The sequence below is a fragment of the Mastigoproctus giganteus genome, chromosome 6 (assembly GCF_048544385.1).
Source record: "Mastigoproctus giganteus isolate SK-2022 chromosome 6, ASM4854438v1, whole genome shotgun sequence".
NCBI classification, from domain to species: domain Eukaryota; kingdom Metazoa; phylum Arthropoda; class Arachnida; order Uropygi; family Thelyphonidae; genus Mastigoproctus; species Mastigoproctus giganteus.
The window spans coordinates 185031030-185057376 of NC_143580.1; the positions used below are offsets into that span (position 1 = coordinate 185031030).

The 26347-nt window shown below is 35.4% G+C and overlaps 1 protein-coding gene across 2 annotated transcripts in view; it reads left to right on the forward strand.

Moving 5' to 3' along the window:
* Positions 1-26347, forward strand: part of Rat1 (5'-3' exoribonuclease 2 Rat1) — a 458579-nt gene that overhangs the window by 290539 nt on the left and 141693 nt on the right. For both annotated transcript variants that reach the window (XM_090376618.1, XM_090376619.1), the window contains exons 20-23: positions 7223-7307; positions 9441-9491; positions 14557-14664; positions 24188-24277. In XM_090376618.1, coding sequence (XP_090232744.1) covers positions 7223-7307; positions 9441-9491; positions 14557-14664; positions 24188-24277 — 334 coding nt within the window. The remainder of the gene's footprint in view (positions 1-7222; positions 7308-9440; positions 9492-14556; positions 14665-24187; positions 24278-26347) is intronic.

Sequence of the window (26347 nt, forward strand, 5' to 3'; positions counted from 1 at the left end):
TCCTATCAAGTTAAGTTACGTGTATAAGTTATAACGTTACTTTTCTAAAATCTAAATTGTTATATGTATTAAGTTAAAAAATTACATTTATAAAATCTAAGTAGTTATAACACACAGTTATAACTAAGGACCAAAGAAGAAGAAGAAGTAGTAGTTATAATACATGATAAATTTAACTATCTATTGCCACCCACATAGTTCAAACTCTCACGCTAGCTATCTATGCCAAATCACCGATTCTAAAAGCTCTACGAATATTACTGTCATACTTTACGATCTACACGATAAGTTAAATTATTAAATCACATAAGTAGTGCTGTAATTTATAATCCCCTGCTGATGCTGATTACACTGCGACAAGTTACATAGAAACTTAGTATATATATCGATATGAGAACAATAGTAGCAGATTCAAATGCTAATGTCAATTCATTGCCAGCAGAAATCGACTAGTTTTCTGTGCAATTAAAAGGCTGAGTAAAGAACAAATGTACCAAATTAATTAGAAAATCACAAAAAGTTACTGTATACAACTAAATGTAAATCAAAACTTATACAGAAACAATTTCAAATCAATAAATAAAAAATTTCAACTTAGAGTGGATTTTAACATGTCTGGTTCTTACTAGCCTTGTCCCAAATATTATATAGGAGTCTGGTTTGAGATTGCAAAGTTGTAGGATTTTGATCACCTGGAATAGGAAAAGTTTCTGAAAAATTTTGCTGTTTTATTGGTCTAATTAACATACTAAATCATATTCAATAAATAAACTAATAAATCAGCAAAATTTTAAGACACTTATTCTCTCCTAGGAGCTCAAAATCTTTAGCCTTTGCAGTTTGCAATCTCAAGCCAGACTCCTATATAGACACCATCAACAAAAAATCAAACCATTAAAGTTAGATCTTTTGCTGATAGTGTCTTTAGAGTTTAGATTTTTCGGATGTAGCTGCACATAACAATTACGTTTTGATATTCTTAATTTTGAAATATTCGTTTTTATTTTTAAAAAATTTGTGCTTAACAGGTGACACATATAGTCATAGTCACATTTATTAGTTTATTTTTAAATTTAGCTAGAGAGTTTGTAAGCTGCGACTTAATATAAGTAGAAAATTTCTATTGGTGATTTTCCGCAAATATCGTGACTATATCGTAGCACATGGTAAGGGAATTCTGGTAAATAGGTATAAAGTTCAAATCATATCGGTTGGTGTTAATTATATAACTTTATTGTCTATTATAATTTACTTATATCATTACCAACATAACAGGTGACACAGAAGCATATGGTAAATATAAAATCTGTAATCAAGTCACCAAAGATGTAAGGCAAGTGAAGTAGATTACGAGAAATCTTTGGTGAAGGATGCAGAGAAAACAGCAGACTTCTTTACTTATGTAAATGCTAGAAGGAAAGGGATGAATCAAATTAGTCCACTCAATATCGATGGTTTGATTGTTGATGAGCCTGCTTGGGTTGCTAACAAACTGAATGAGTATTTTGCATCTGTATTCACACATGAGGAATTCTTTAGGGAAGGGAAAGCTGGAAGTTTACCAAACCCTAACAGGGAGTTAAATAATTTTGTATTAACTGAGAGGAAAGTGGTAGAGAAATTGAAGTTAAACATAAGAAAGACACCTGGGATGGATAGGATCTATCCAATTATATTAAGAGCGGTAGTGAAGGAAGTAAGCAAAGCCTTAGCAATAATTATGAGAGCATCCTTGGATTCAGGGGAGGTCCCCACGGACTGAAGATATGCAAATGTATCCCCAATTCTCAAAGAGGAATCAAAGGTTGACACGAATAATTACAGACCTGTTAGTTTAACTTCTGTTTCAGGGAAAAAAATGGAGTCACTGATAAGAGAAGTAATACAAAAATGCTTAGACAAGGCTGCAATTGATACTTCAGACAATGCATGGGTTTGTTAATGGGAAATCTTGTCTGACCAATTTGATTGGATACTACAATGTGGTCACAAAAGAACTGGATACAAAAAATACTTTTGATATCATATACTTGGATTTCAGGAAAGCTTTTGATACTGTTGCATATAAAAGACTGCCGGCAGTGTGGCATTAAGGACAAGTTGTTGCAATGGATAAAGGGATGGTGTAGTGGGAGAAGACTGAGAATGGTAATCGGTGGATTGCTCTTTGTGGACTAATGTATTAGTGGAGTCCCTAAGGTTCAGTGTTGGGTCCGTCGTTGTTTTCTGTATTTATCCATGATATTGATGAAGGCATATTAGGCTTATTGTCCAAGTTTGCAGATGATACCAAGGTTGGCATGGTGGTTAATGACAGTAATGACCATATGCTACTGCAACAGGAGAAAAATTAAGTTAGCAGATGGGCTGAGAAATGGTAATTAAATTTCATTGAAATAAAGATTAAAATAAGCAAAACTATCAAAATAGAAACTTAAACACTTTAATATTCTTTTGTAATTCTGTAGGAGTATAATTAACAGTTTAATTTTTTATTCAAGTCTAGAAATTATAAATATATAGCCATACAAACATGTTTTTTTAACATCATGCATAATATGTAATTTTATAGTTTAATATGTGCTGTTGTCACATAACCTGGGAATGTCATACAATTATTATTGCACTTATTTATGTCTTACTCCTACAAAGGCTGGTCTGTAAGTAAAAAAAAAAGGTAAACTGCAGCTATTATCAACCCACTGCAGGATGGAAGCCTCCTTAACAATTCATGGTGAGGGAAATGGACCATAATCTGCCACGCTGGTTCAGTGCGGGTTGACAGATTGACTGTATTTAGCAGGTGCTACTGCACTCCCGCTCCTGACCACTTGGCTACTGAGGCCAAGTAAGTAATGGACTATAACCTGTAATATCTTCATTTTCTGAGATATTGGAACCATAGTTCACATACATAAAATATAATCATTCAACTTTGAAAAAATATCACTGAATGTAAGGACCACCACATTCACTGCATTTTCTCCAGTGTTCTTTCCAGGCAGTGAATGAACTCTGGTAAAAATCCGGAGTTAATCTTTACACTAATGTTTAATGTCAGAAATGAGTTTGGGTTTCCAGGAATCCAAACTGTATCTTCCTTTGTTGATGGCTGTTCCACTTTCCAAGAAATCGATAAAAAAAACGAAGCCATTTTGATCCCAGAAGAGGGTGCCCATAAGTTTTGTCGATGAATTGTAAAGTTTGGTTTTTTGCTTACAGGTGATAATCGATTGTGCCCATTTCATGGATTGGCATTTAGTTTGTGGGTCATAATGGGAGAGCCTTGTTTCATCACATGTCCCCTTTAAAGCACTCAGTGCTGCCAGCACCAAACATCTTCAGAAGATCTTCACGAATCTCTTTCCTCACAGCCATCATCTCTTGTGTGAGTAGCTTAGGCATCCACCAAGAACAGATGTTTGTTTACCCCAGTCTGTTGATGATCAAAACACCTCCTTGTGACATTTTTTTTTAGCATCCATCACTTGTCTGGTGGTTATGCACCTGTCATTTCAAATGAGCTGGTCCGTGAGTTCTTTAATTTCACTGTCTGTGACAGACATCAATCTTCCAGCTCTTAGTTTGCCCATGATGTTGAAATAACCTTCCCAAAATCATTGGAGCCACCTCCAGACATTACTTTGATCAATTGTCTAGTCTTCATAGATTGCTAGGAGTTCTCAATGGATAGATGACTGGCTGATCACCCGATTTGAGTAGGAACTCCATCACACACCTTTGCCAGAAACGGTTATTTGATTATTGTTATTTTTTTTTATTTTTTATTTTTTAGGAGCGGTAGCAACTAAGGCCATATTGCTCCGGGGATATGCGGTGGTCATTCCCTGACCTTTCTGCATCCTCCATATTTGGTGGCTCACGGGTTCAACCCCCGGTCTAATCAAGAAGCGTGTGCTACGCACTGCTGCTCCTGCCCACCTGGTGCCAGAAACAGCTGTTACTTTGTTGATCCATATCTTCAGATATAAGAATTCCAGAAAAATGGTGTGTTAATGTGTAATTGGCAGTACAAGTATACATCATAAATAACCCCCTTCCTTGATCCAAACTTGTAGTTTAGTGTGGTATTTTTAATTTAAACCAAAATCATGCCTGACACTAGAGTGAAGAGCTCAGAGTAATGTGAATGCCTTGACTTGGGACAACCACTGATAGAAGTTCTCATATGAATTAGGAGGTTTTAATTGTATGTGCTACTTGTGGCATGTTTGTGGAACCATCTGTAGCAGAACATAATGCAAAGGGGATATCTTTATGTATTTTTGAAGCAAATAATGTGTGAAGAATAAGCAGACATTCCCACAGTTGCCCTGAGCATGTCTGAAATATGATCCCAAAGCCTTCACTTGGACTCACCAATTTAACAAACAAACATGCATCGTCCTATCTGTGCAGAGTCCATCAGCTAATGTTTGTTTCTTCCCCCTGCCCTCCTTCCTTCCTTTTTCACCGTCTATGATCAGCACTAATTTGGTTTTAGCACATGCACATGTGTTATACCATTGCAGGATTTAAGAATTTGTTTCATACTTCAGTGTCTAAGTTGATAAAGGGGCACGTTGCTACGAAAGCTGTTTGGTGTTTATTTGTTTTAATGCTCTTAGTGTCTATATATTTTATTGCTTTTAGTTTATTTACTTCTGGTATTTGTTTTTTTTTATGCATAGAATTTTAATAGTTTCTGTATATTTTTCTTCTTTTATTAAATTATTTATTTTTATTTCATAATTCTCATTGTATATTTTTAATAAAATTTTATTTTAACATTTCGTCTGTTTATTTCTGTCTTTCAGTTTAGTTTTCCAGTCAGTTCTTTCGATATTTATGTACGTTTTGCATCTGAGTGATTTAATTTAGTTTACCCTTGACTTTATTTTTATTTAGGTATTTCAATAGTGAAGTCTGAAGTCGTCTCTTCTTTTCTCAGCGTACAAGTCTTTGTAGCTTCGAATCCCATCTTGTAAAATTTGCCGTCTCTTGATGCTACATTCAACATTCATATCTCTATTCACAATTGCCTCACATGCCATGTCAACCCCTCAAAAAACTTTCCCCAGTTCTGTTGAAAATTCTTTTGGTGCCACTTCAGTGTTATCCATTTCAGAATTGTTTTTCCTATTCTTCATATGCAGTTTGCTGATCAATTTCAAGGAGAGTTGCATCATCTAAGTCATTTGCATATTAATCAATGCAGTTACATACACTAGCAGTGCCAATGTTTTAAATCCCTAGTCTTTTCCTATCTTCAGCAATTGTCTGAGTTTGCAATTCTAAATCAGTGAAATCATTTGCCAAATACGGCAAAACATGTTGACAAACATAACACATGTTGTTGGAAGTGATTTATAGCCAAGATGCAGATATATTTTCGATTGCATTCCTGATGCTATAATTTTTCCAAAATGTTTGTAAATATGATGATCCCACTCCTGTTGAAGCTTCAATCACTTGAGAAAAAGTGCACTGCAGATAAACCTTGAACGTGGCAATTAATCCTTACAACCTCTCTTACAACCCATGGCCTTGATCCATGGGTTGCGTAAGAGAGACGTCATGTTATATTTTTACATTTTCATTGAGATGAGAACCTGGTTCATTGTCTAAAAGCAACAATTTTTAACTCCATCCCTTCATCTTTGCAGTAACGTTCAACCGTTGGACAAAAATAATTTGCGAACCATTGTGTAAACAGTTCTCTTGTAATCCACGCTTTCTTATTGGATCACCAAATTAAGGGCAATGTGCTTTTTATGCAACCTTTTAGCGCTCTTGGGTTTTCTGCTCTAAACAGAATTGAGACTTCAATTTAAAATCCCCAGATGAATTTCCATCCAACAAAAGTGTTAAATGATCTTTTGATGCTTTATATCCAGGTTGGGCTTTTTAATTTTCAGCTAAAAAAAGTTCACGAGGGCATTTTTTCCCAGAACAGTCCAATTTCATTGACGTTGGAAATTTGTGTCCTTGTAACCACCTTCTTCAATGATGTTTTTCAGCAACATCTTAGTTTGCTTGAACACTACGAGGTCCAACATCGTTTTTAAAGCGGAAAAACCAACCACAACTGGCTGTAAATATTTCTTTAGTCTCCTCTTCATTTCTTCTTTTTCCTTTAGTGTGTTATAAAGTCTCATGGCTTTTGCTTGAATGCTGTTTTTGGCTCAAAGGAATTCTCTTTTGATTACAATCTTCTATCCATATTAATCAATAGCAAACTTCTTTGCTTAGTCATCACTTTCGTCATGTAAAATGCTGTAGAAATTCGTTCACAGTGATGCTTCATTCGTTCCGTTTTCCACCATGTGATTTTAGCATATGATGCACCATCTTCATGACACTTGATAATATCAAGTTTTTTTCCTAATGTAAGCCATTTAGGTTTAGTAGCTCCCCCACTTTCATTACTTTTCCTTTTTTGACCCATCATTTCATATTTAAAGGGGTAAAAAATAAATTGTGAAATGAAAAGTTTGAAAAGCTATCACGTTGTGCTATTGAATTAGTTTTATTTCGACTTAAACTTAATTGAAAACTGTGTTATAGTGAAACCTGTGCTGTTTGAAGCTGTACTAAGTAAGGTGTTGCTGTATAGAAAAATGGTGTCTTATAATTAGCTAGAAACACTGGTCATGCCAACCAGTTAAAATTATTTACATTACTTCCAGTGGATAAATCTCCTCACTCGCTTAATGCGGATTCACTTATCATTCTGTTTTTAAAGCCCCAATTAAAAGCACTAAGTGAACTAGGCACTGAGGAATCCTGTATTTACTTTGATTGGTGAAGCTTTGTTTTCATATATAGCAAAGTGATAACCTCTTTATAAATTATTTCATAATGTTAAACCAAAATAAAACAGTTGTGTAATTAACTTAGTATAACATGTGCAAGGGCTTTACTGGTAATATTTTGGAGGCTTAAGGTTACAAGGAATAATATTGATTTGATATTTTTGAGCATTTACTTGTTACTAATCAAGGTCATTAACAATTCCTTTGAAAATGTTAGATTCCCGAATGAAATTACTAGTGAAACTCAGTTTTATTATTTGATATTTGGCGTGGCTATCAATAAACTCTGTAAATAAGTCTGTTTTTCACAGCAGAATTCAAGACCATTTTATTATAGTGATACTGTTACCATTACTGATAAATAGTGGCGAATTCTTTCATGTTGTAGTACTTCCTTTTATTTTTAGGTTATGGGAAGATGGTTTCAAAGATCGCTATTATACAGTCAAATTTGATGTCTCCCCAGAAAATAAACAGTTCCGATATCGTGTGGTAAGTGGAGTGTATATGATTACTCTATTCTTTTGCTTTTAGTCTTAAATTTAACTTTTGTAGATATATACATGCAATACAAATTTGTTATAACAAACCAGGTTTTAACTCAATTCCACGTTCCATTCTCTGCTTTGTAGTTTTCAGCTTCTCTTCCATTCTTTTGCTGAGTGTCTATGTTTCACTTCTATAAGTGTGGTGAATATACATTAGTTCATTATTTTACGTTTCAGACAAATTGGGATATTACTCCTCAGTGTGTAACTATATTTCCTGAATGCTATCCATCCGAAATTTATTCCTCATCATGTACAGAATCAATAAAGTCAAAATGACCTGGCCAATCACCACAACCATGGACATTAATGTCAATCCTAATCAAATTGATTTAGTCCTAGCATTACATGCAGGAGATGACATAGGCAACATACAAACAACCTTTCTTAGAAAAGAACAATCAAAAATTGATTGCCACAGGCAGTCCCATCACAAAAACAGTCAGATTTAGATTTGGTTTGTCTTCTAGAAAAATCAAATAATGTATCCCATCATTCAACGGAATTGTGTAGAGGCATGCAAAGAAGTATACTCCTATTGGCATCTCTTTCTTAAAAACTATTCAATTTATAGATGAGATAAAAATAATGGTGGTGTAGCCATACTATTGGACTTTGGTGTTCTATGTAAACAGATGTTGAATGTAGGGCAGCTGTGTGAAATGTTGTCTGTAGCCTTTCAACACATCTCTCTTACTTACAGGAGAAGGTCCACCTGTCTGTCCATTTTGTCAATCACTACTCACAGTAAAGCATATCTTATTAGAATTTATTCATTATCAGTCTGTCAGAAGCTTCCAGATCCATAACACACTTACTAGGGAATGACACAAATGTAGCCGAACCTTTCCACTTTTTTAAAAAGAATCCACTTGTACGACTCATTTTAGTAAAATCATATAGTTCTTCCCATATAACCATGACAATTCTCAGTGAAAGGCACAATTTAGCCACAGCTTCCCTTGTGCCATTTAAGCTCTCACACAAATAATATTCACAATAAAGATGTGATCTTACTAGAAATCTGAGTCTTGCTGAAGATGATCATGGAAGCGGCAGACATTTTTGTGAGAAATAAGATAGGTAGTTATAATGACATTTAACTAAGTTTTATTTGCCCCATTGGAGAAGCACTTAGCAATCAGTTAAGGAATGGGTAGTAGATATTGAAACAGTTATGCAGAATAGGTATCTCAAATTGGAAGGTGAAATGTAATGTGCTACCATTAATGAAGCTATAAATGGGATTTCCAGTAAGAATTCCAGTATTATACAGCAACTAAAGATCGGGACAAAGAGCAGTATCTTTCAGATCATCAGCATTAGAGCTCAAAAGATAGAACGACATCTACTAACATCTATCTGTAGTGGATGGTCAAAGAGAAAACTGGTTATCCAATTACAAAAAAAAAAAAAAAAAAAGAAGCCATCATAATATAAAAGCTTGTTTGGAAGCCACTTCTGGCAAACAATTGAAACTTAGAAACGTCAAGCACAACTGCTTGAGTTTCACAAAACTTTTCCATCAAATTTGTCCAAAGGTGATTAGAATAAACATAGATATCATCAGTAAAATGGCACCAACAGAACCATTTCAAGATTGTGTAAGAGTTGGCCTTTGATGGATTTCATGACTTTGGAAAGAGTTGAGATAAATGCAATGTAATGATAACTAGAAGGGAAGAATTTGTCTCCTTCTCCCCTTTAGCACTTGGCTAGATATGTGCAAATCAGTAGTCAATATAAATTTTTATATTGTATGCATAGTATGTGCAGATGAACTAGTAGTTCAGTGGGACTTGGTTACATGGTAATTGGAAATTACATTATAATATGTAATGCTGTGTATATATTGCATTCCTAGCCGACCTAGCAATGCACTCAGTTTTTTACCAAATTTAGAATGTGCTAAAACTGGGGTTTTACATCCCTTACATCACAAATTACATCACAAATTACATCCCTTATAAATAAGGGATGTAATTTGTGTGTAATGTTCCTGTTTACATAATAGAAAGAGTTGACAGTAGAATTATTTTGAAGTTTAAGAAATTAATGAATTTATTTATTTTTCCAGGCTGCTGCATATGTTGAAGGACTTTGCTGGGTACTTCGTTATTATTATCAGGTAAGTAAGCCTTATCTTTATTCCATTGTATTGGTAGCATAAAAGAAAACAGAATTTTACGAATTTTTTTACAATTTGAATTGTAAATCATGTGGTTTGCAACATGGATGAAGCATAACATATGAAAATACATTCCAAAGCAGGAAGTGCTTTGGAATGTATTTTATAAACACTATTATAAAATACAAAAGCTATATCAAAGCTTGGGTGGGACTTGTGGAAGACAACTTTTAATGATGCTAATTAATATTTCTATATAACATGTTTTCCTACATGTTTAGAACAACTACATAATGAATTCTGTACCTAAATGACAGGGTGTCATGCAACCACAAGCAATACATAAAAAGATAAGAATTTTTAATTTCTTCCATTTTATGTGTTGTTGACTTTGCATGTAGAAAATTACTACATTTGATTTTCACTGTTTTGCTTGTAGTATTTAAGTTGATAAAATAAATGTCAGGAAATTGATTAATGTTATTATAGCTTGTCCTAATATAAATGGTGGTAGATAATGCACCACTTCGGTTTAATTCAGACATGTCTGGAAAGCTGGACTCCTACCTGAAACTTTTCTAAATTTGAATTTTAAAAGAAGCACAATTTTCTGTTTCAGCATCTGATATTACAGTCTCTCTCTTTCTTTCTCTCTCTCTCTCTCTCTCTCTCTCTCTCTCTCTCTCTCTCTCTCTCTCTCTCTCTCTCAGATGCACTATCTGATAATGTACAATTTAATGAACATGAACATTTGTAAGCATTAGGCGGGGAAGAATGCTTTAAATAAAAAAAAAAATAATAATTAAAACTCCTGTGAAACTAAAGGATCCCCACCACTACTCAGTAGTGTTTGATACCCAGTACATTTCAGAAAAATGTTATTCAGATAACTATAAATAAATCCATGACCAAAACTAGGTGCCATAAATTCAAATTATAGAAGAAGAGGTTTATACCTCTTCTTCTATAATTTGAATAACAATTAAACTACAACCATGGGTTGTAGTTTAATTGTTATTAATACATTTCATATCTGTTTATCTGTGTGTTATTTTAATATAGTTATTGTAAAGTTACTTATTCTGGATTTTTCAGATGTGTTCATGGGCGATCTGCACAACATCCAGATGAGCCCACAAACACACACTTACATACAGACATAATACATAATGGTGCAATGTGGTCTAAGTTCTGATGTGCCTAAACCTGAACAGCAGAAGTAAAATTACTATAAAATATATAATTTAATGTTCCTTGAAAATTACACATCATTGGATATAGTAGTGCACTGTTTGGATATTAATATAGAATTATGCATGGATAGAAAATAGACTGATCTAGAAGGGTCAACTCAACTGGAATAACAGCCTTGCTGACATCAAGGAAATAATTAAATTTATTTAGCATTTAAGGATAAAACTAAAGTCCCTGCAATATTCATGCAAGAACAAGGATAAAAATATTAGGTGAGTTGCCAATCCACAGAATACTCAGTGTTTTGTGGACTGGCAGTTTATGACAAGGTATCATAAACTACTTTTATCAGTTACTTTGCTGCATAAGCAGTTCTAATTGCAGTGCTATGTTTAACCCTTTCCAGGTTAAACACAGCACTCTATATCAGTGGTTCTTAAACTATCTGTGGTGAAGGACCAGTTCCTTTTATTTCCAATTTGTCACAGACCGATAACAAACAGTTCATGGACCGACACCGGTCTGCAGACCACACTTTGAGTATTGCTGCTCTATATTTTTCACATGTGAGCTCTCTGGGGAGTACCAACACATATTTACATTTTTAAAGGTTACTTCCACTTTACAGATAATGCATCCATCAATGAACAAATTGTTTGGGCAACTGCTCATTTCAGTTGCCCAAATTATTCACTGTATGATTCTTTTCGCCTCAAAGATGGTACTTGTGCATATGTCCCATTCCGATATTCCCTGTCAGAGACATAGTAATTTGGAATCTCCTCTTTTCGATCTTCTCTGGCTTAAAATCTCTCTACCTCATTGTGTCAAATTCATAACTGTTGTCACTTCAGCCAAGGATAAAGCTGACCTGCTAGCATCCTATTTTTCTTCCAACTCCTGTATTAATGATCTTGGTAAAACATCTCCCACCATTCCCAACATGCTCCATTCAATGCCTCATGTGGTCGTCCATCAAAAGGATGTCATAAGGATTTTGACAAATCTTGATGCTAAGAAAGGTCCGGGTGCTGATGGTATTTCTCCACTTTTTCTCAAAACTATGCTCCTGAACTTACTCCTGTTCTTTGCTGCCTTTTTTTTCTCTTTCTTATTCCAAAGGTATTTTTCCTTCTGCTTGGAAATTTGCTCGTATCCAGCCAGTTCCTGAAAAGGGTGACAAATCCCTCCCATCCAATTATTGTCCCATTGCAATTACTTCTGCTCTTTCTAAAGTAATGGAGAAATCAATTAACCACCAACTCTTAAACTACCTAGAAACCTTCCATCTGATCAAAGATCACCAGTATGGTTCCGTCAGTGTCGATCCACTGTTGATATTCTGGTATATGTTACCAATTTATGGACTAATTCAATGGAAAGGTTCGGTGAAACACAAGTAGTTGCTCTTCACATCTCAAACGCCTTCGATCGTGTTTGGCATAAAGGTCTTCTAAACAAGCTTCCATCTTATGGCTTGCCAACTGTTTTTAGTAACTGGTTATCCAGTTTTCTCTCTGATCGCTCACTGAGGGTGATGGTAGATGGCTCTCTGTCTTCTAACTTTTCCACTAATGCCAGTGTCCTCCAAGGTTCAGTTCTTTCCCCCACTCTTTTCCTCTTGTATATTAATGACCTTCTTCCATTGACTGGAAATCCTATCCATAGTTTTGCCAATGAGAGCACATTGCATTCCACTTTCCATTTTGAGAAACCTTGTTCTGCTCAATCAGCTTCAACTTCCTGAAAATCTGCTACCAATTCCTTAAATGCCAATCTTCAGGTAATTCTCCAGTGGGGCAAAGACAACTTAGTTGATTTCAACCCTTCTAAAACTCAGTCTTGTCTTATATCTTGCAAAAAAGGATTCTTCTGCTCCTATGCTTATCTTTAGTGACATTCCGATTTCTAGGCAAAACGATATATCTCTTTTGTGGATTACCCTGACTTCTAATCTCTCTCTCTTGGCACAAGCACATTACAAATATCGCTTCTTCTGCATCTAAAAAACTTGGTTTTCTCTTTCGCTCTCGGCGTTACTTTTCTTCCAAACAGCTGCTCACTCTGTATAAATCACAAATCCACCCTGCCATGGAATATCGTTCCCACATCTGGGTGGTGCTCCCAAAACCTCTCTCAGGCTTCTTGATTCCATTCAGAAGAGAGCAGTTAGGTTAATTAATGACTCTTCTGTAACAGAGTTTCTCCACTTGCTGTCTCGTAGATGTACTGTTTCTGCTGCATGCCTCTTCTACAGATACTTCCATGGGCACTGTTCTTTTGAATTGGCTTCTATAATTCCCGCTCTCTCTTTCAAAACAATCCGAACACGTTCCGCCACCAGTCAACATCCATTTACTGTTCAACTTCAGACTCACAGAACCAACTTTTCATCTTGTTTATTCATTCAGCTGCTGTTTTCTGGAACAACCTTCCTTCATACGTATTTCCTGAAAATTACAGTCTACAGAAGTTCAAGTCCAATGTCAACAAATATCTTCTTTCATCTTCTCAACCTCCAACCCAAGCATGGTACTAAGTACTATAGGTTCTAACACCTCTCATGTTTGGGGTTTACATAAAAAAAAAAAAAAAAAAATTCTCCAGTGAGGCAAACACAAGTTAGTTGATTTCAATACTCTTGTAAAACTCAGTCTTGTCTTTTATCTCACAAAAAGGATTCTTCTGCTCCTATGCTTATCTTTGGTGACACTCCGATTTCTAGGCAAAATGATATATCTCTTTTGGGGATTACCCTGACTTCTAATCTCTCTTGGCACAAGCACATTACAAATATTGCTTCCTCTGCATCTAAAAAACTGGTTTTCTCTTTCGCTCTCGACGGTACTTTTCTTCCAAACAGCTGCTCACTCTGTATAAGTCGCAAATTCGCCCTGCCATGGAATATTGTTTCCACGTCTGGGGTGGTGCCCCCAAAACCCCACTCAGGCTTCTTGATTCCATTTAGAAGAGGGCAGTTAGGTTAATAATGACTCATCTCTAACAGCGTCTCTCCACTTGCCATCTCATAGACATAGTGTTTCTGCTGCTTGCCTTTTCTACAGATACTTCCATCGGCACACTGTTCTTCTGAATTGGCTTCTATACTGCTCTCTCTCTCTCTCTCTCTCTCTCTCTCTCTCTCTCTCTCTCTCTCACGTCGTTTATTCAACTGCAGTTTTCTGGAACAACCTTCCTTCGTACATATCTCCTGAAAATTACAGTCTACAGAACTTAGTCTGATGTCAACAAATATCTTCTTTTGTCTTCTCAACGTGCAACCAAAGCATGGTACTAAGTACTATAGGTTCTAGGTTCTAATACCTCTCGTGTTCGGGGTTTTCATAAAAAAAAAAAAAACTTCAGTTTATTTCAAAATTCAGCTATGTAGTGATTCAATTGCACTAAATAATATCATAGTTTCTAAATGTAAAATTAAAGGCAAATGGAAACATTTAAGACATTTTGATTGTTAGGTAATGCCAAGGCACATCCTTCCAATGAACTTTTATCAAACAACATATGAATCATTGAGTCACACTCAGCTTTAAGCATTTTGGGGACAGTTGAAGCGTTTGTGTGCATGTGTTTTTGGATGATTTCTGTGAGAATAGAAATGACATTTTAACCATTGTTAAAAGGCCAGGAGACCAAGGAGTGAGTTTCCCTGATTACAATGTCCACTGTTAACAGCTGTGCACACTTATATTTCAGTGATACTAGTCAGATGTATTTTGTTTAAAAGATGGCTTTAATTAATGTTAATTCTTGTAATTTATGTAATAATTTATTTTATGGATGTAAACTCTTCATATTATTTTCCATTATCTGGTTTATATCAAAAGTTTATTTATCACATTTATGTTTACAGGGATGTGCAACCTGGAAATGGTTTTTTCCTTATCATTATGCACCATTTGCTTCTGATTTTGTGAACATTGGTGACTTATCAATTGACTTTGAGAAGGGGACTAAACCAGTAAGTATATAGAATTATTATGCTGCAAAACCTTGAATACAGTTTTTTTTAAGTGTGTTCAGTAAAGTAAGAATTGATTTTGTGCAGGAATGTTTTTTTAATCTTTGAAAAGAAGGTTAAAATATAAATTTAAAGCAATTTTTTTTTTTTAGATTCACTGTAAACTATTCATTTTTAATCTTCGTAGCATATTTATATTAGAATAGTAAGTGGGTGGGATAGTGCTTACACCTACAGTGGTTTGCCTCATTTCTCCTGAGTTGATAAACTTAACAGAACAGAAATTAAAGAAACGGGTAGTTGGTTATTTCATTTCAACAGTCTAATACAATACTTTCCACATTTTTTGGTTGGTTAGGTGCCTTTTGTACACAGTAAACTCCCATTATAACACTCCCACTTATAACATTTTCTCACTTAGTGCTATTTAGTGCTGGTTCCCTTTCAAAGGAGTCAACCCTAAATAGCAAACCTGAATATAATCAGTAAAACAGTAAACTCCCACGATGATGCAAGTTTATTGTATTTCTAAGAATTTGGGAGGTGCCAACTTAAAAAGAATGCACATTAACTCTTTACCAGAAATAAGTGTGCGTGTGTGTGCAGTTTTTCAGTGATTGCCAGTTTGTGGGTACTGCACTGGACAGATTCAGTCTAATGGGTTCGTGTTTTTCTACCTATATTCCGCAAAATACTAAACCAAAAATTAGCACCTAACTACATTTTAATATTTTGATTCACTTCTAAATAAAAATATACTAAATATCTATAGAATGAACAAATTCTCATGATGGAATTAATTTGAATTGCATTGTTTTTAGTCATGGGAAAAAAAGGTTTTGTTGTGCTGAAAATTAACAGAAATGTACAGATTTAGTGTTCTGCTTTTCAAAAAAGGTTGAGAAATATTGAGCTATATGATCCGGAAAATCAAAGACTTCTGTCACATTCATTCTGGTATTGGAAAATTGTGGTATATGAATGCAGCATAGCATTCACTCATATTTACATGTAGTGAAGCAATAGAAGTCTTGCAGTGTCAGCTCTATCAATTTTATTATGATAACATGTCAGAAACTATTATGAAAGAAAAAAAAAATTGATGTGCACTAGTCCTTCGTTTGGGAACTAAGTGTAGAAGGAAAGTAGAAATATAATAAAATAACATGCTTGGAATTTTCACATTTCTTTATTCATTATTATTTTGGAAGAACCCTAAGCACGAGAGTCATTAGAACTTATATTACTTAGTACCATGCATGGGTTGAAGGTTGAGATGATAAAACAAGATGCTTGTTGACATTAGACTTAAATTTCTGTAGATTGTAATTTTAAAGAAATATGTATGAAGGGAGGCTGTTCCAGAAAAAAAAAGTTGAATGAATAAATGAGGAAGAAGAAAAGTTGGTTCTGTGAGTTTGAAGTTGGACAGCAAAAGGATATTGACTGGTTGCAGCACACGTTCAGACTGGTTTGGAAGAGAGAGCAGGAATTACAGAAGCCAATTTAGAAGGATAGTGGCCATGGAAGTATATATAGAAAAGGCATGCACCAGAAACAGAAAGTCTATGAGCAGATTTGAGAGACTTTGTTAGAGATGAGTCATTAATTAAGCAAACACTGCCCTCCTTTGAATGGAATCTAGAAGCCTAAGCAAGGTTTTGTGGGGTACCGCTCCAGATGTGGAAATAGTATTCCATGGAAGGGCAGATTTGCAGTTTGTACACAGTGAACAGCTATTTGAAAGAAAAATAATGCCGAGAGCAAAAGAGAAAATCAACTTTTTTAGATGTAGATGAAGTAATATTTGTAATGTCTTTAATCTAGAGATTAAAGTAAAGGTAAATCCTAACAGAGATATTTGATCTTGTCTAAAAATTAGTATCATCAAAGATAAGCATAGGAGCAGAAGAATCCTTTTTGTGAGATATAAGACAGGACCGAGTTTTAGAAGGATTGAAATCAACTAAGTTATCTTTGCCCCACCAGAGAATTACCTGGAGAGCAGCATTTAAGAAGAGAAGTTGAAGCTGTTTGAGCAGAGCAAGGTTTCTCAAACTGGAAGGTGGAATGCAGTGTGCTATCATCGGCAAAACTGGATAGGATTTCTGGTCAGTGGAAGAAGATCATTAATATACCAAAGGAAAATAATGAGAGAAAGAACGGAATTTTGGGGAACCTACATTGGTGAAGAAGTTAGAAAACAGAGCCATCTACCATCACCTGCAGTGAATGGTCAGAGAGAAAACTGGATACCCAATTACAAAAAAACAGCTGGCAAACCATAAGATGGAAGCTTATTTAGATGACCTTTATGTCAAACATGATCAAAAGCATTTGAAAAATCAAGGGCAAATGCTAGAGTTTCTCCAAACTTTTCCATTGATTTTCCTTAGATGGGTAACATAAGCCAGTATATTGCTAGCGGATTGACACCGACAAAATCCATACTGGCAATCATTGTTCAGATGGAAGGTTTCTAGATAGTTTAAGATTTGGCAGTTAATTGATTTCTCCATTACTTTAGAAAGAGTAGAAGTAAGTCCAATGAGATGATGATTGGATGGGAGGAATTTGTCATCCTTTTAGGAACTGGCTGGATATGAGCAAATTTTCACGCAGAAGGAAAAACACCTTTGGAATAAGAAAGTGAACAAAGGCAACACAGAACAGGAGTAAGTTCAGGAGCACAGGTTTTGAGAACAAGTGGAAAAATACCATCAGGACCTGGAGCTTTCCTAGCATCAAGATTCATCAAAATCCTTCTGACGAAAGACCACATCAGGCATTGAATGAAGTATACTGGAAATGGTGGGAGGTGGTTTTCCAAGATCATCAGTACACGATTTGGAAGAAAAATAGTATGCTAGCAGTCAACTCTGTCTTTGGCTGCAGTGACAATAGAGCCATGTGGTTTTGACAGAAGTGAGAACAGAATGGGCAAAAATTGCGGCCGATAGCTCTGACAAGAAACCAGAATGTTCAACTACCATATTTGACAGGAAGCAAATTTTTCTACTCTTAGCCTGTTCAAAATCTATTTTGTACTGAATAACAATTGTTACTGCTTTACAATTGTTAGAAAAGTTGGACTGGGGAAAGTCAAGTTTCAACGAGAGGAAGTCAAAAAAGAGTTCTAAGTGATTAGTAGAGTTGGGAGAATGATAGAGGCAACAGATTAATGTGGTAGAGAAATTATAAGCCAGAGAAGATCGAAAAGAGGAGATTCCAGCTTACCAAGTCTGCGAAAGGAATTGTACATGGAATAATTCAGACAGCCGAGATTAGCAGTGGTCGAATCAATTGATGATGGTATTCTCTGGTAATACAGAGGGGTAGCATTCATCTGCATGGAGTGGTCGCCACAACTCTACTCCTGTATACATTGGTTTACATCTGGGTTGTCACCTCCAGTATATACTAGGTGCCATATTTCAGGACTTGTACGTGGAGGTTATACCTGGGGTTACTAACAGTCCCTCCATTGATAAGGTGCAAGCAGAAGATTTGGATGTCACATATTGACCGGACTTTGCTGAAATTAGATACACTTGACTTGAATGTCATCTGAATATCAGTTCTGTCAGCATTTTAGACTCCCAGGTGGCAAGCCCAGCTTGACATACCTGAGAGAATGTCTGTGACAGAGTCGAGGACAATTAGGGCAGAAACACACTATTATCACTTCACGAGACTTCACCCCTATACATATCTAACGTCAAATGTGAGGAGCATTATTTTATTGCTCGGAGAGCACTGTTTTCATTGGCTGTATTCACAAGATAACACGTCAGCTTCAAGGCCGAATGACATTGTCAGGAAGTCAGATTTTTCTGTTCGAACAGAAATTTCGTTAGGCGTGACCACACGACAAGAGGAAAAGGGAGGAAATGCTAATAGAAAATTAAATTAGAAGTAAATAATCTGTTTTCAGTGCACAAGTAAGAATATCAGAAAACAAATAACTTCAAGGACGTTGCTCCTATGCCTTTCCGAAGCACCCTCCACTTCGACCAGCTACTTGGCATACTCACCGCAAATGTCCAGTCACAGGAACGCTCAAAATTGGCCAAAGGAGGAAAATAGACCAACAGAATTACAAATTGAGTGGATGAACAAGCCAATCATTTCAATTTGCACAACTCAACAATTTGCTACAAGTTCAATTTTTAGGGTTGAGAAGTAGTTTTTTGTTATTAAATTTCATTAAAAATTTAAATTTTTAATGTATTTTAATGTATTATTAAATTTTCGTTTCGTATTTTGACCGAATAAGTCCTTATTTAAAATTAAACTTGCAGTATTTTAACTTTCCTTAAACATACAACTAATTTTTCCTTAGCGCTGATTGAATTTCGAAATTGCATATTTTGCCCTTGAATGTCATCCTTAATACAGAAATTAAATTCTTCTTCATTCATCCGTGAGTACATCTTGAAATGATTTTCATCTTCTTCTAAGTCCTGCAGTAAATGATGGAATTCGCCCTTTTCTGTTTTCTTCCAGTTGATGTTGTGTATCTCCGTTGCGTACTCTTTTGTTTTCTCAGCTATAAGAAAAGTGCATGCCTTTTCTAAATCTTCTTCAAAATCTGAAGAGGAGGTTGATCTGTGGCAATTCATTTCGCTTCAGCTTTCCTCAAAGAGATGACACATATACAATGTTACAGATTGCCAGACGTACCCCTTTTGGAAGTATAATAAAATTTCCAAGATATCTCTTTTTTAACATTTGAAAAAAGCATAAATCATAAAACACCCTGTTGAGATGCATATTTAGCAAGAAAGAATTAACTGACGATAAAGTTGTTGTTGAAATGCACCCTTAAAGACTCAAAAAACAACATCTATCCTATTTACAAAGGGAGGTTACAGAATATTTATATTATGCTTACTTTGTAACCTTTTACATTCCACTTGACTTCTTTTTTATTTCGTTGTAATGGTTTAAGGCTCAGGCAACAACTTTTTTTATTTAAAATTCACAATATCAATATCGATTTGCTGTATGAAGAATATGTTCTGTTGAAGTCATTCTTTAGAAATATTGAGACAAAAGACCTCAAAAATACCACAGATGTTTGGATAAAAATTTTAAATGCCTACGAAGTACGTAATACAGAAAAAAATATTAATTTTGTTTTTGCGTTGCCTCACTCAAATGCAATGAGTGAGGGAGTATTTAGCTCAATGTTTAATGCATGGGAAAAGGATAGAAATAATGTTGAAGGAGAACTGTTGCAGAAAACCAATCACAATATGTCATGCAAAGAATTTTGCTTGATATATTGTGATTGGTTAAAGAAAAAACTGTTAAAGAAAATTCGCTCAAATGAAAAGTATTGCTAGGTAAATATTTTCTTTTTGATAAAATAAATCGGGTTTATTGAATGTGTATTGTAAACAATTACGTAAAACATTTGATGTTAATATTTATAAAAGTATCCTTTAATGTTTATAACTTTTGCATTAAAATTTTCCAAATGAAACAAATTAGAGCGCAGGCTATAATTTGGTTAATTTTATTTAAATTTGACTAATTTTGCATTCCACCAACTTGTAAAAATCAACAAAATATAGAAATAAAATGGTTGTTATTAAAATTGTTCGGTTTTCTTAAGATATAATGCGAGTACCCCTAAACGAGGAATGAATACCCCAAACATAAGCATGAGTACCTCGAAATCAAATTTTTAATGTCGCCACCGTACGTTACAGTGACGAGGCTTCTTCTCCGACCGACTTTGCAGTTTACACTAAACAGGAACCACAGAGTACTACTCTGTGACAGGGATTTGACAAGATTCACGTGACGTGATAATAGTGTGTTTCTGCCCTTATTCTCAACTACATAGTAGTGCTCTACATTAGAGAATATTCAGCTAATGAGGGAGGGCTCATTTTACACTTCTCTTTCTGATGAAACTTAGTAAATACTCTTGTTTATAACAGTAGCCTTGCAACCAACTCTAGACTGCTAAACCATCATTAAAAAAAAAAAAAAAAAAAATTGGGTGAACATTTCTGAAGAGGGCAAAGTCTGCAAACTGTACCTACCTTAAAGCAGTCGTTATCGGTGGATGGTATCTAATGAACAAATCAAACATAAATTCACAGACAGAAAAATCCTAGGTGCACTAGTGTCTGAAAGCATAATAATACTAGTAAACAGTCCTGTAACTATCTTGTTGTTGTTTGGTTTTTAGGAGCATTAGCAACTAAGGCCATATTGCTACCGGGATATGCGGTGGTCATTCCCTGACCTTTCCGCATCCTCCATATTTGGTGGTCGCGGTTTTGAACCCCAGTCTAATCAAGAAGCATGTGATACGCACTGCTGCTCCTGCCCACCTGGCTACGGAGGTGCCTGTAACTACCTTAAATAGAAGCATGTGTTGTCAGGGGAATTTAATTTCATTTAAGTTTGGATTTAAAAAGTTGGATTCTTTCTTGTTTTTTTTGTGTTGTCTCCTACTTTCCAAAAGTGAAAGTTTTTCAACGATAAGTAACCAAAAACTTAGTTTCAAGGAAAATTTATTTTTGTTGGAACTCAAAAACACTATCATGTTTTAAATAAAATAAAGGGGAAAAAATCATAATGTTATCCCTAAAATCCAAAATTTGGTGGTAGTTTATGAAGTTATTTCAGTTATTGGTATTTGTGCTGTAGTACATAAACACCAGCTGAAACTTGGCATTGTTATATAATTGCTATTCTTTGATGTATATTTTGGATTATTTACTCTAAAACAGTACAAAAAATCAGTTTCAAGTAATGATAGTATTGAAGTAGTTAATAGTAGTTTTAAAAGTGCACTTGAAAAGGTCACAGTTATGAATAAAATCGAAATTCTTTTGAAACAAATGCTGGCAAGTCGTTGTAATCTGCATGCTTGGTTTGACGTTGCCATTTTGAGCAGAAATCTAAAATTGCTTGTTTATTCAGTTAACTGAAATAAGGGAATTCTGAAAAGTAAGATGTGGGCAAAGTTAGTTAGCAAATGGTGCCAGAGTAAAAATGTTCTTATTTCTGGCATTTTGTATGGCAGTTGTTCTGATTTCTAGCATGACGATGTAAAATGTTCAAATTATTTTTTCATATTTCTTTTGAATTCACTTTGTTAATTGCATTAAGTAATCAGAAAATTCTCAAATACGGATTAAATTTAGCCTCAAATTCTGGCTTGGAAATGCTATATTCCCAATTTTTTTTCTGTTCTTTCTAATTAGTTTTGAATAAAGAGATATCACTGGCTTATGTTGTTATATAGTGATTTCTCACATTTGAAAAGTTTCTGAGATATTAGCATCTTATCCTGTCTCCAAAAATGAATCCATTTACATACTGCCAGTTACCAACTCAGTATAAGAAGTTAGACAAAATTCTCTCTCTCTCTCTCTCTCTCTCTCTCAATTATTAATTCTACATTTTTACATTTTGTGTGAAGTAAAACACCATAGTTTACCCATAAATTAAACTACTTATGTAGTGGGAAAGGCATTGTTTTTAATTGTACGTATCTCATATTGTGGCTACCTTCACAGTGAGATGGCACCGTTTCAAAGTTGTTGGCCTATCATCAGTGAGTGGCCAGGAACCCAGATAATGCAAGCATGCCCTCACAGTTGTGAATTGGTTCCACAATATGAGAGATGCCAAATGGTGTACAGAATGATACATCTAGGTACTTTCCCACCCACCGATGATAGGCCAACAGCTTTGAAACGGTGCCATCTGGGTAGTGGTATCCACTGAGAATAAATAACATTAGTCTTCTCTACTAGAGAAACATTAATTATTTGGAGTAGTGCGATACCTGGTATCTAGTTGTGAAGGCAGCCACGATATGAGATACAATTAAAAACGATGCCTTCCACACTACATAAATAGTTTAATTTATGGGTAACTAAGGTAACTACAGTTAATTTAAACCCATATCATATTATGCCTTGTGCATTTAATCTTTAAATATTGTATCATTCTGTACACCATTTGGCATCTCTCATATTGTGGAACCACTTCACAACTGTGATGGCATGTTTGCATTATCTGGGTACCTGCCCACCCACCGATGATAGGCTAGCAGCTTTAAAATGGTGCCTGGGGTGGTGGTGGTGGTATCCACTGAGAAAAAATGACATTAGTCTTCTCTACTAGAGAAGCATTACTTATTCGAAGTAGTGCAATATCTGGTATCTCATTGTGAAGGTAGCCACAATATGAAATACAATTAAAAACGATGTCTTTCACACTACATGAGTAGTTTAATTTATGGGTAAACTATGGTTTATCTACACCGATATTATATAGTTAATTTAAACCCATATCATATTATGCCTTGTGCATTTAATCTTTAAGTAAGTTTTATGTGTAACTTTACATTTGTTTTTCCTGTCCCATCCATGAGAGAGAGAGAGAGAGAGAGCGCACTTCTCTTTTAACAGTAGTTATCATATTAAGTAAGACAATCACTTTGCTGCATGAATTTTAAAAAAAAATTCAATTAGAGATCTAAACAAAACATTTAAGGAACAGAAATGGGGACATTTATGCAACACCACACATTACAATCTCATTTTCAAAGTAATTGACACTGTGGTGAGAGAATAGCGTTGGGGAGGAACTAACAGACTACATATTTAGGGGCTGCCTGTAGTTCTTTGTTGTTACTTTTTTGATACATCTCTGATGTTGCACATAGAAATTTTTTGCCATTTATGTTTAGACCTAAATTAATGAACTTTTTTTAACTCACACAGAAGTTTTCTTACTGTGTATTCAGTTAACTTGAATGACTGTTAGTAATGCACTTTTTTAGTTCTCCCATTAGAAGTTCTGTAGTTATGTTTAATAAGGAGATGCAGTAGTCTTCATGTATACATGTCTTTATTGTATATAAAACAACAGTATATTTCATTCTGTTGGAAAACCTGGCATGCTGTTCCCATATAAAAATTCAGATAAATATTCAGAATAAAATTTTAAATTGTAATTATATTTAGTGTTAACTAATACAAATTCAAATAGTGCACTGCATAATGGGTAACAGTACCTATAATTACAGAAATCCATTAGTGTTAGACAGGCAGTGTAGTTATTTTTAATGGGAGAGAATAAATGCTTCATAAAATTAACAACCAAATAATTGTATAAAAATCACAACAATCCATCTATCAAGTATGTGAAACAGAACTAATTATAAATTATAAATCACTTGAGTTGAAAAGTTAACCAATGTAGGGATTTATAATAAATCTCTGTGTACTATATAGCCATCAGTGTCAGATTGGAAGAAGTGAAACAGGATTAGAGTTCTATTACAAATCACAGACCTTATAAGAAACCACTTAATATCTTTTATTTGTAACTGGAAAATTTCATAATTAATGCATTCTGTGACCTTGATGCTTCGTTTTTTTTTTTTTTTTCAAAGAATTTTTTTTAAATAATTACTTTTCAAATTAAGACTAAAATTATTAATAATATCTGATAATTTTTATAACTGTTTCTCTCTTTCCCTTAGTTTAATCCTCTCGAACAACTGATGGGAGTGTTTCCTGCTGCCAGTAAGTCACATCTACCAAAACCATGGGGTGATTTAATGGATGATCCGGTATGCTTTTTATTTTAGTGACCTATGTAATTGAATAATTAAAATGAATAATATTGCTTGGAATATATTTATGATGGTGCATAGTAAAACATTTCATGTTCAAATCATACTATAAAACTCAGTCCTTGAGGTTGCCACAGACATTCTCTCAGATATGCCAGACAAGCTGTACTTGCTACCTGGGAGTCAAAAACGCTGGTGGAACTGATATTCGGGTGACACTCAAAGTAAAGTGGACCCAATTACGGCAAAGTCCGGATGGTCTGTGATAGCCAAATCCTCTGCTCGCACATTCACGATGGTGGGACTGTTAGTAATCCTGAGTATAACCTCCATGCACAAGTATATGGTGGGTGACCGCCCAGGTGTGAACCAATGTAAGCAGGGGTCGAGGTGTGGCGCCCACACCACATGGAGGAATGCCGTCCCTCTATGTTACCAGGCAGTACTAGGTGGTAGATGACTCTCATCAACTGATGCAATACCACCACTTTCCTTATTGGAGGCTTGAAGTGGTGGGACCCATGTTTAGTCTCTAGAGCTAAGTTCCGGTCAACCCTTCCCCATCTCTTCCATCATGCAGTATGATTGATGACTTTTGAGGTTATGATGAACATTCTGGCGAGATCCAATATTCCTTCCATTTTGAGGGTACAGCTCTAAAACGGTGTTCGCAGGCCAGCCACTAGTTAGTACACCAGACCGAACCTATTGGTACCTCTCTAGAAGGTTTCCGGATCAGCTAGTGTATAACCTTGTTACCTCTACTCTGCCAGATAGTGACTGGAGGGAGTCCAGGTAGTGTGTATGGGGGGGAAGCATTGTCGAGGCCACGTTATGCCAAGGATCTGGGTATATTCTTACCATGTGTACACCCTATCCAAAATTTTCATTTTTTCTTACCATTGAGTACACCATGAATTGTCAAACTAATAGAGCAAGCTTATCTGTGAAAAGATCTAAACCTCCCAATCACTTCCTAATTCATTTGGTCTCAATTCTAATCTCAACCATGTCCATTTCTACTTGCAGTCTGCCAAACCCCATGTACATTTTCTGACAGAATCTCAGTTATCGGTTGATTCAACTACTGCTCATTTCAGTTGCCCAGATTATTCACTGTATGATTCTTTTCGCCTCATTCTTTTTGCATATGTCCCATTCCGATATTCCCTGTCAGAAACTTGGAATTTGGAATCTCCTCTTTTCTTTCTTCTCTGGCTTAAAATCTCTCTACCTGATCGTGTCAAATTTATCTGTTATCACCACCATTCTCCCAGCTCCACTAATCACTTGGAGCTCCTTGACTTTCTCTCTTTGCAAATTGACTTTCTCCAGTCCAACTTTCCTAACAGTGAGGTAATTTTCATTGATGATTTTAATGTTCACAACTCCAGCTGGCTTCCGTTTTCTAGTCACACCGACCCAGCTGGTCGAGATGCTGAGGTTTTTGCAATTACTAATTACCTTACACACATTGTTCATTTACCTACAAGAATGCCGGACAATCCTAATCATACAGCCAACTCGCTTGATCTTTTTACACAGTCGAAGTGATAGGTCTTTTAGGTACTTCAGATCAGAACTTGGTGATTGTCTCTTCTCCAATGGAGCCAGGCACCTCCGTAGCCAGGTGGGAAGGAGCAGCAGTGCGTAGCACACGCTTCTTGATTAGACCGGGGTTCGAGCCCGTCACCACCAAATATGGAGGATGCGGAGAGGTCAGGGAATGACCACCGCATATCCCGGCGCAATATGGCCTTAGTTGCTAATGCTCCTAAAAAAAAAAAAAAAAAAAAGAACACCAATGGAGCCTTTATATCGTGGCTATTCCCAACCTCGTGTTTGGCATTACAAGAATGCAAAATGGGATGACCTGCGAGATTTCTTTTCCTTGGTCGGATTACTGTTTCAAAACTTCTGATGTCAATGCCTGCTCAGATCGTGTGAGTGAAATTATTCTTGTAGGAATGGAATCCTTTATTCCACACTCCACTTTAAAATCTCATCCTTTATCTAAACCTTCATTTTCCAATAAATGTGCTAAGGCTGTTCAAGAGAAGAACATTG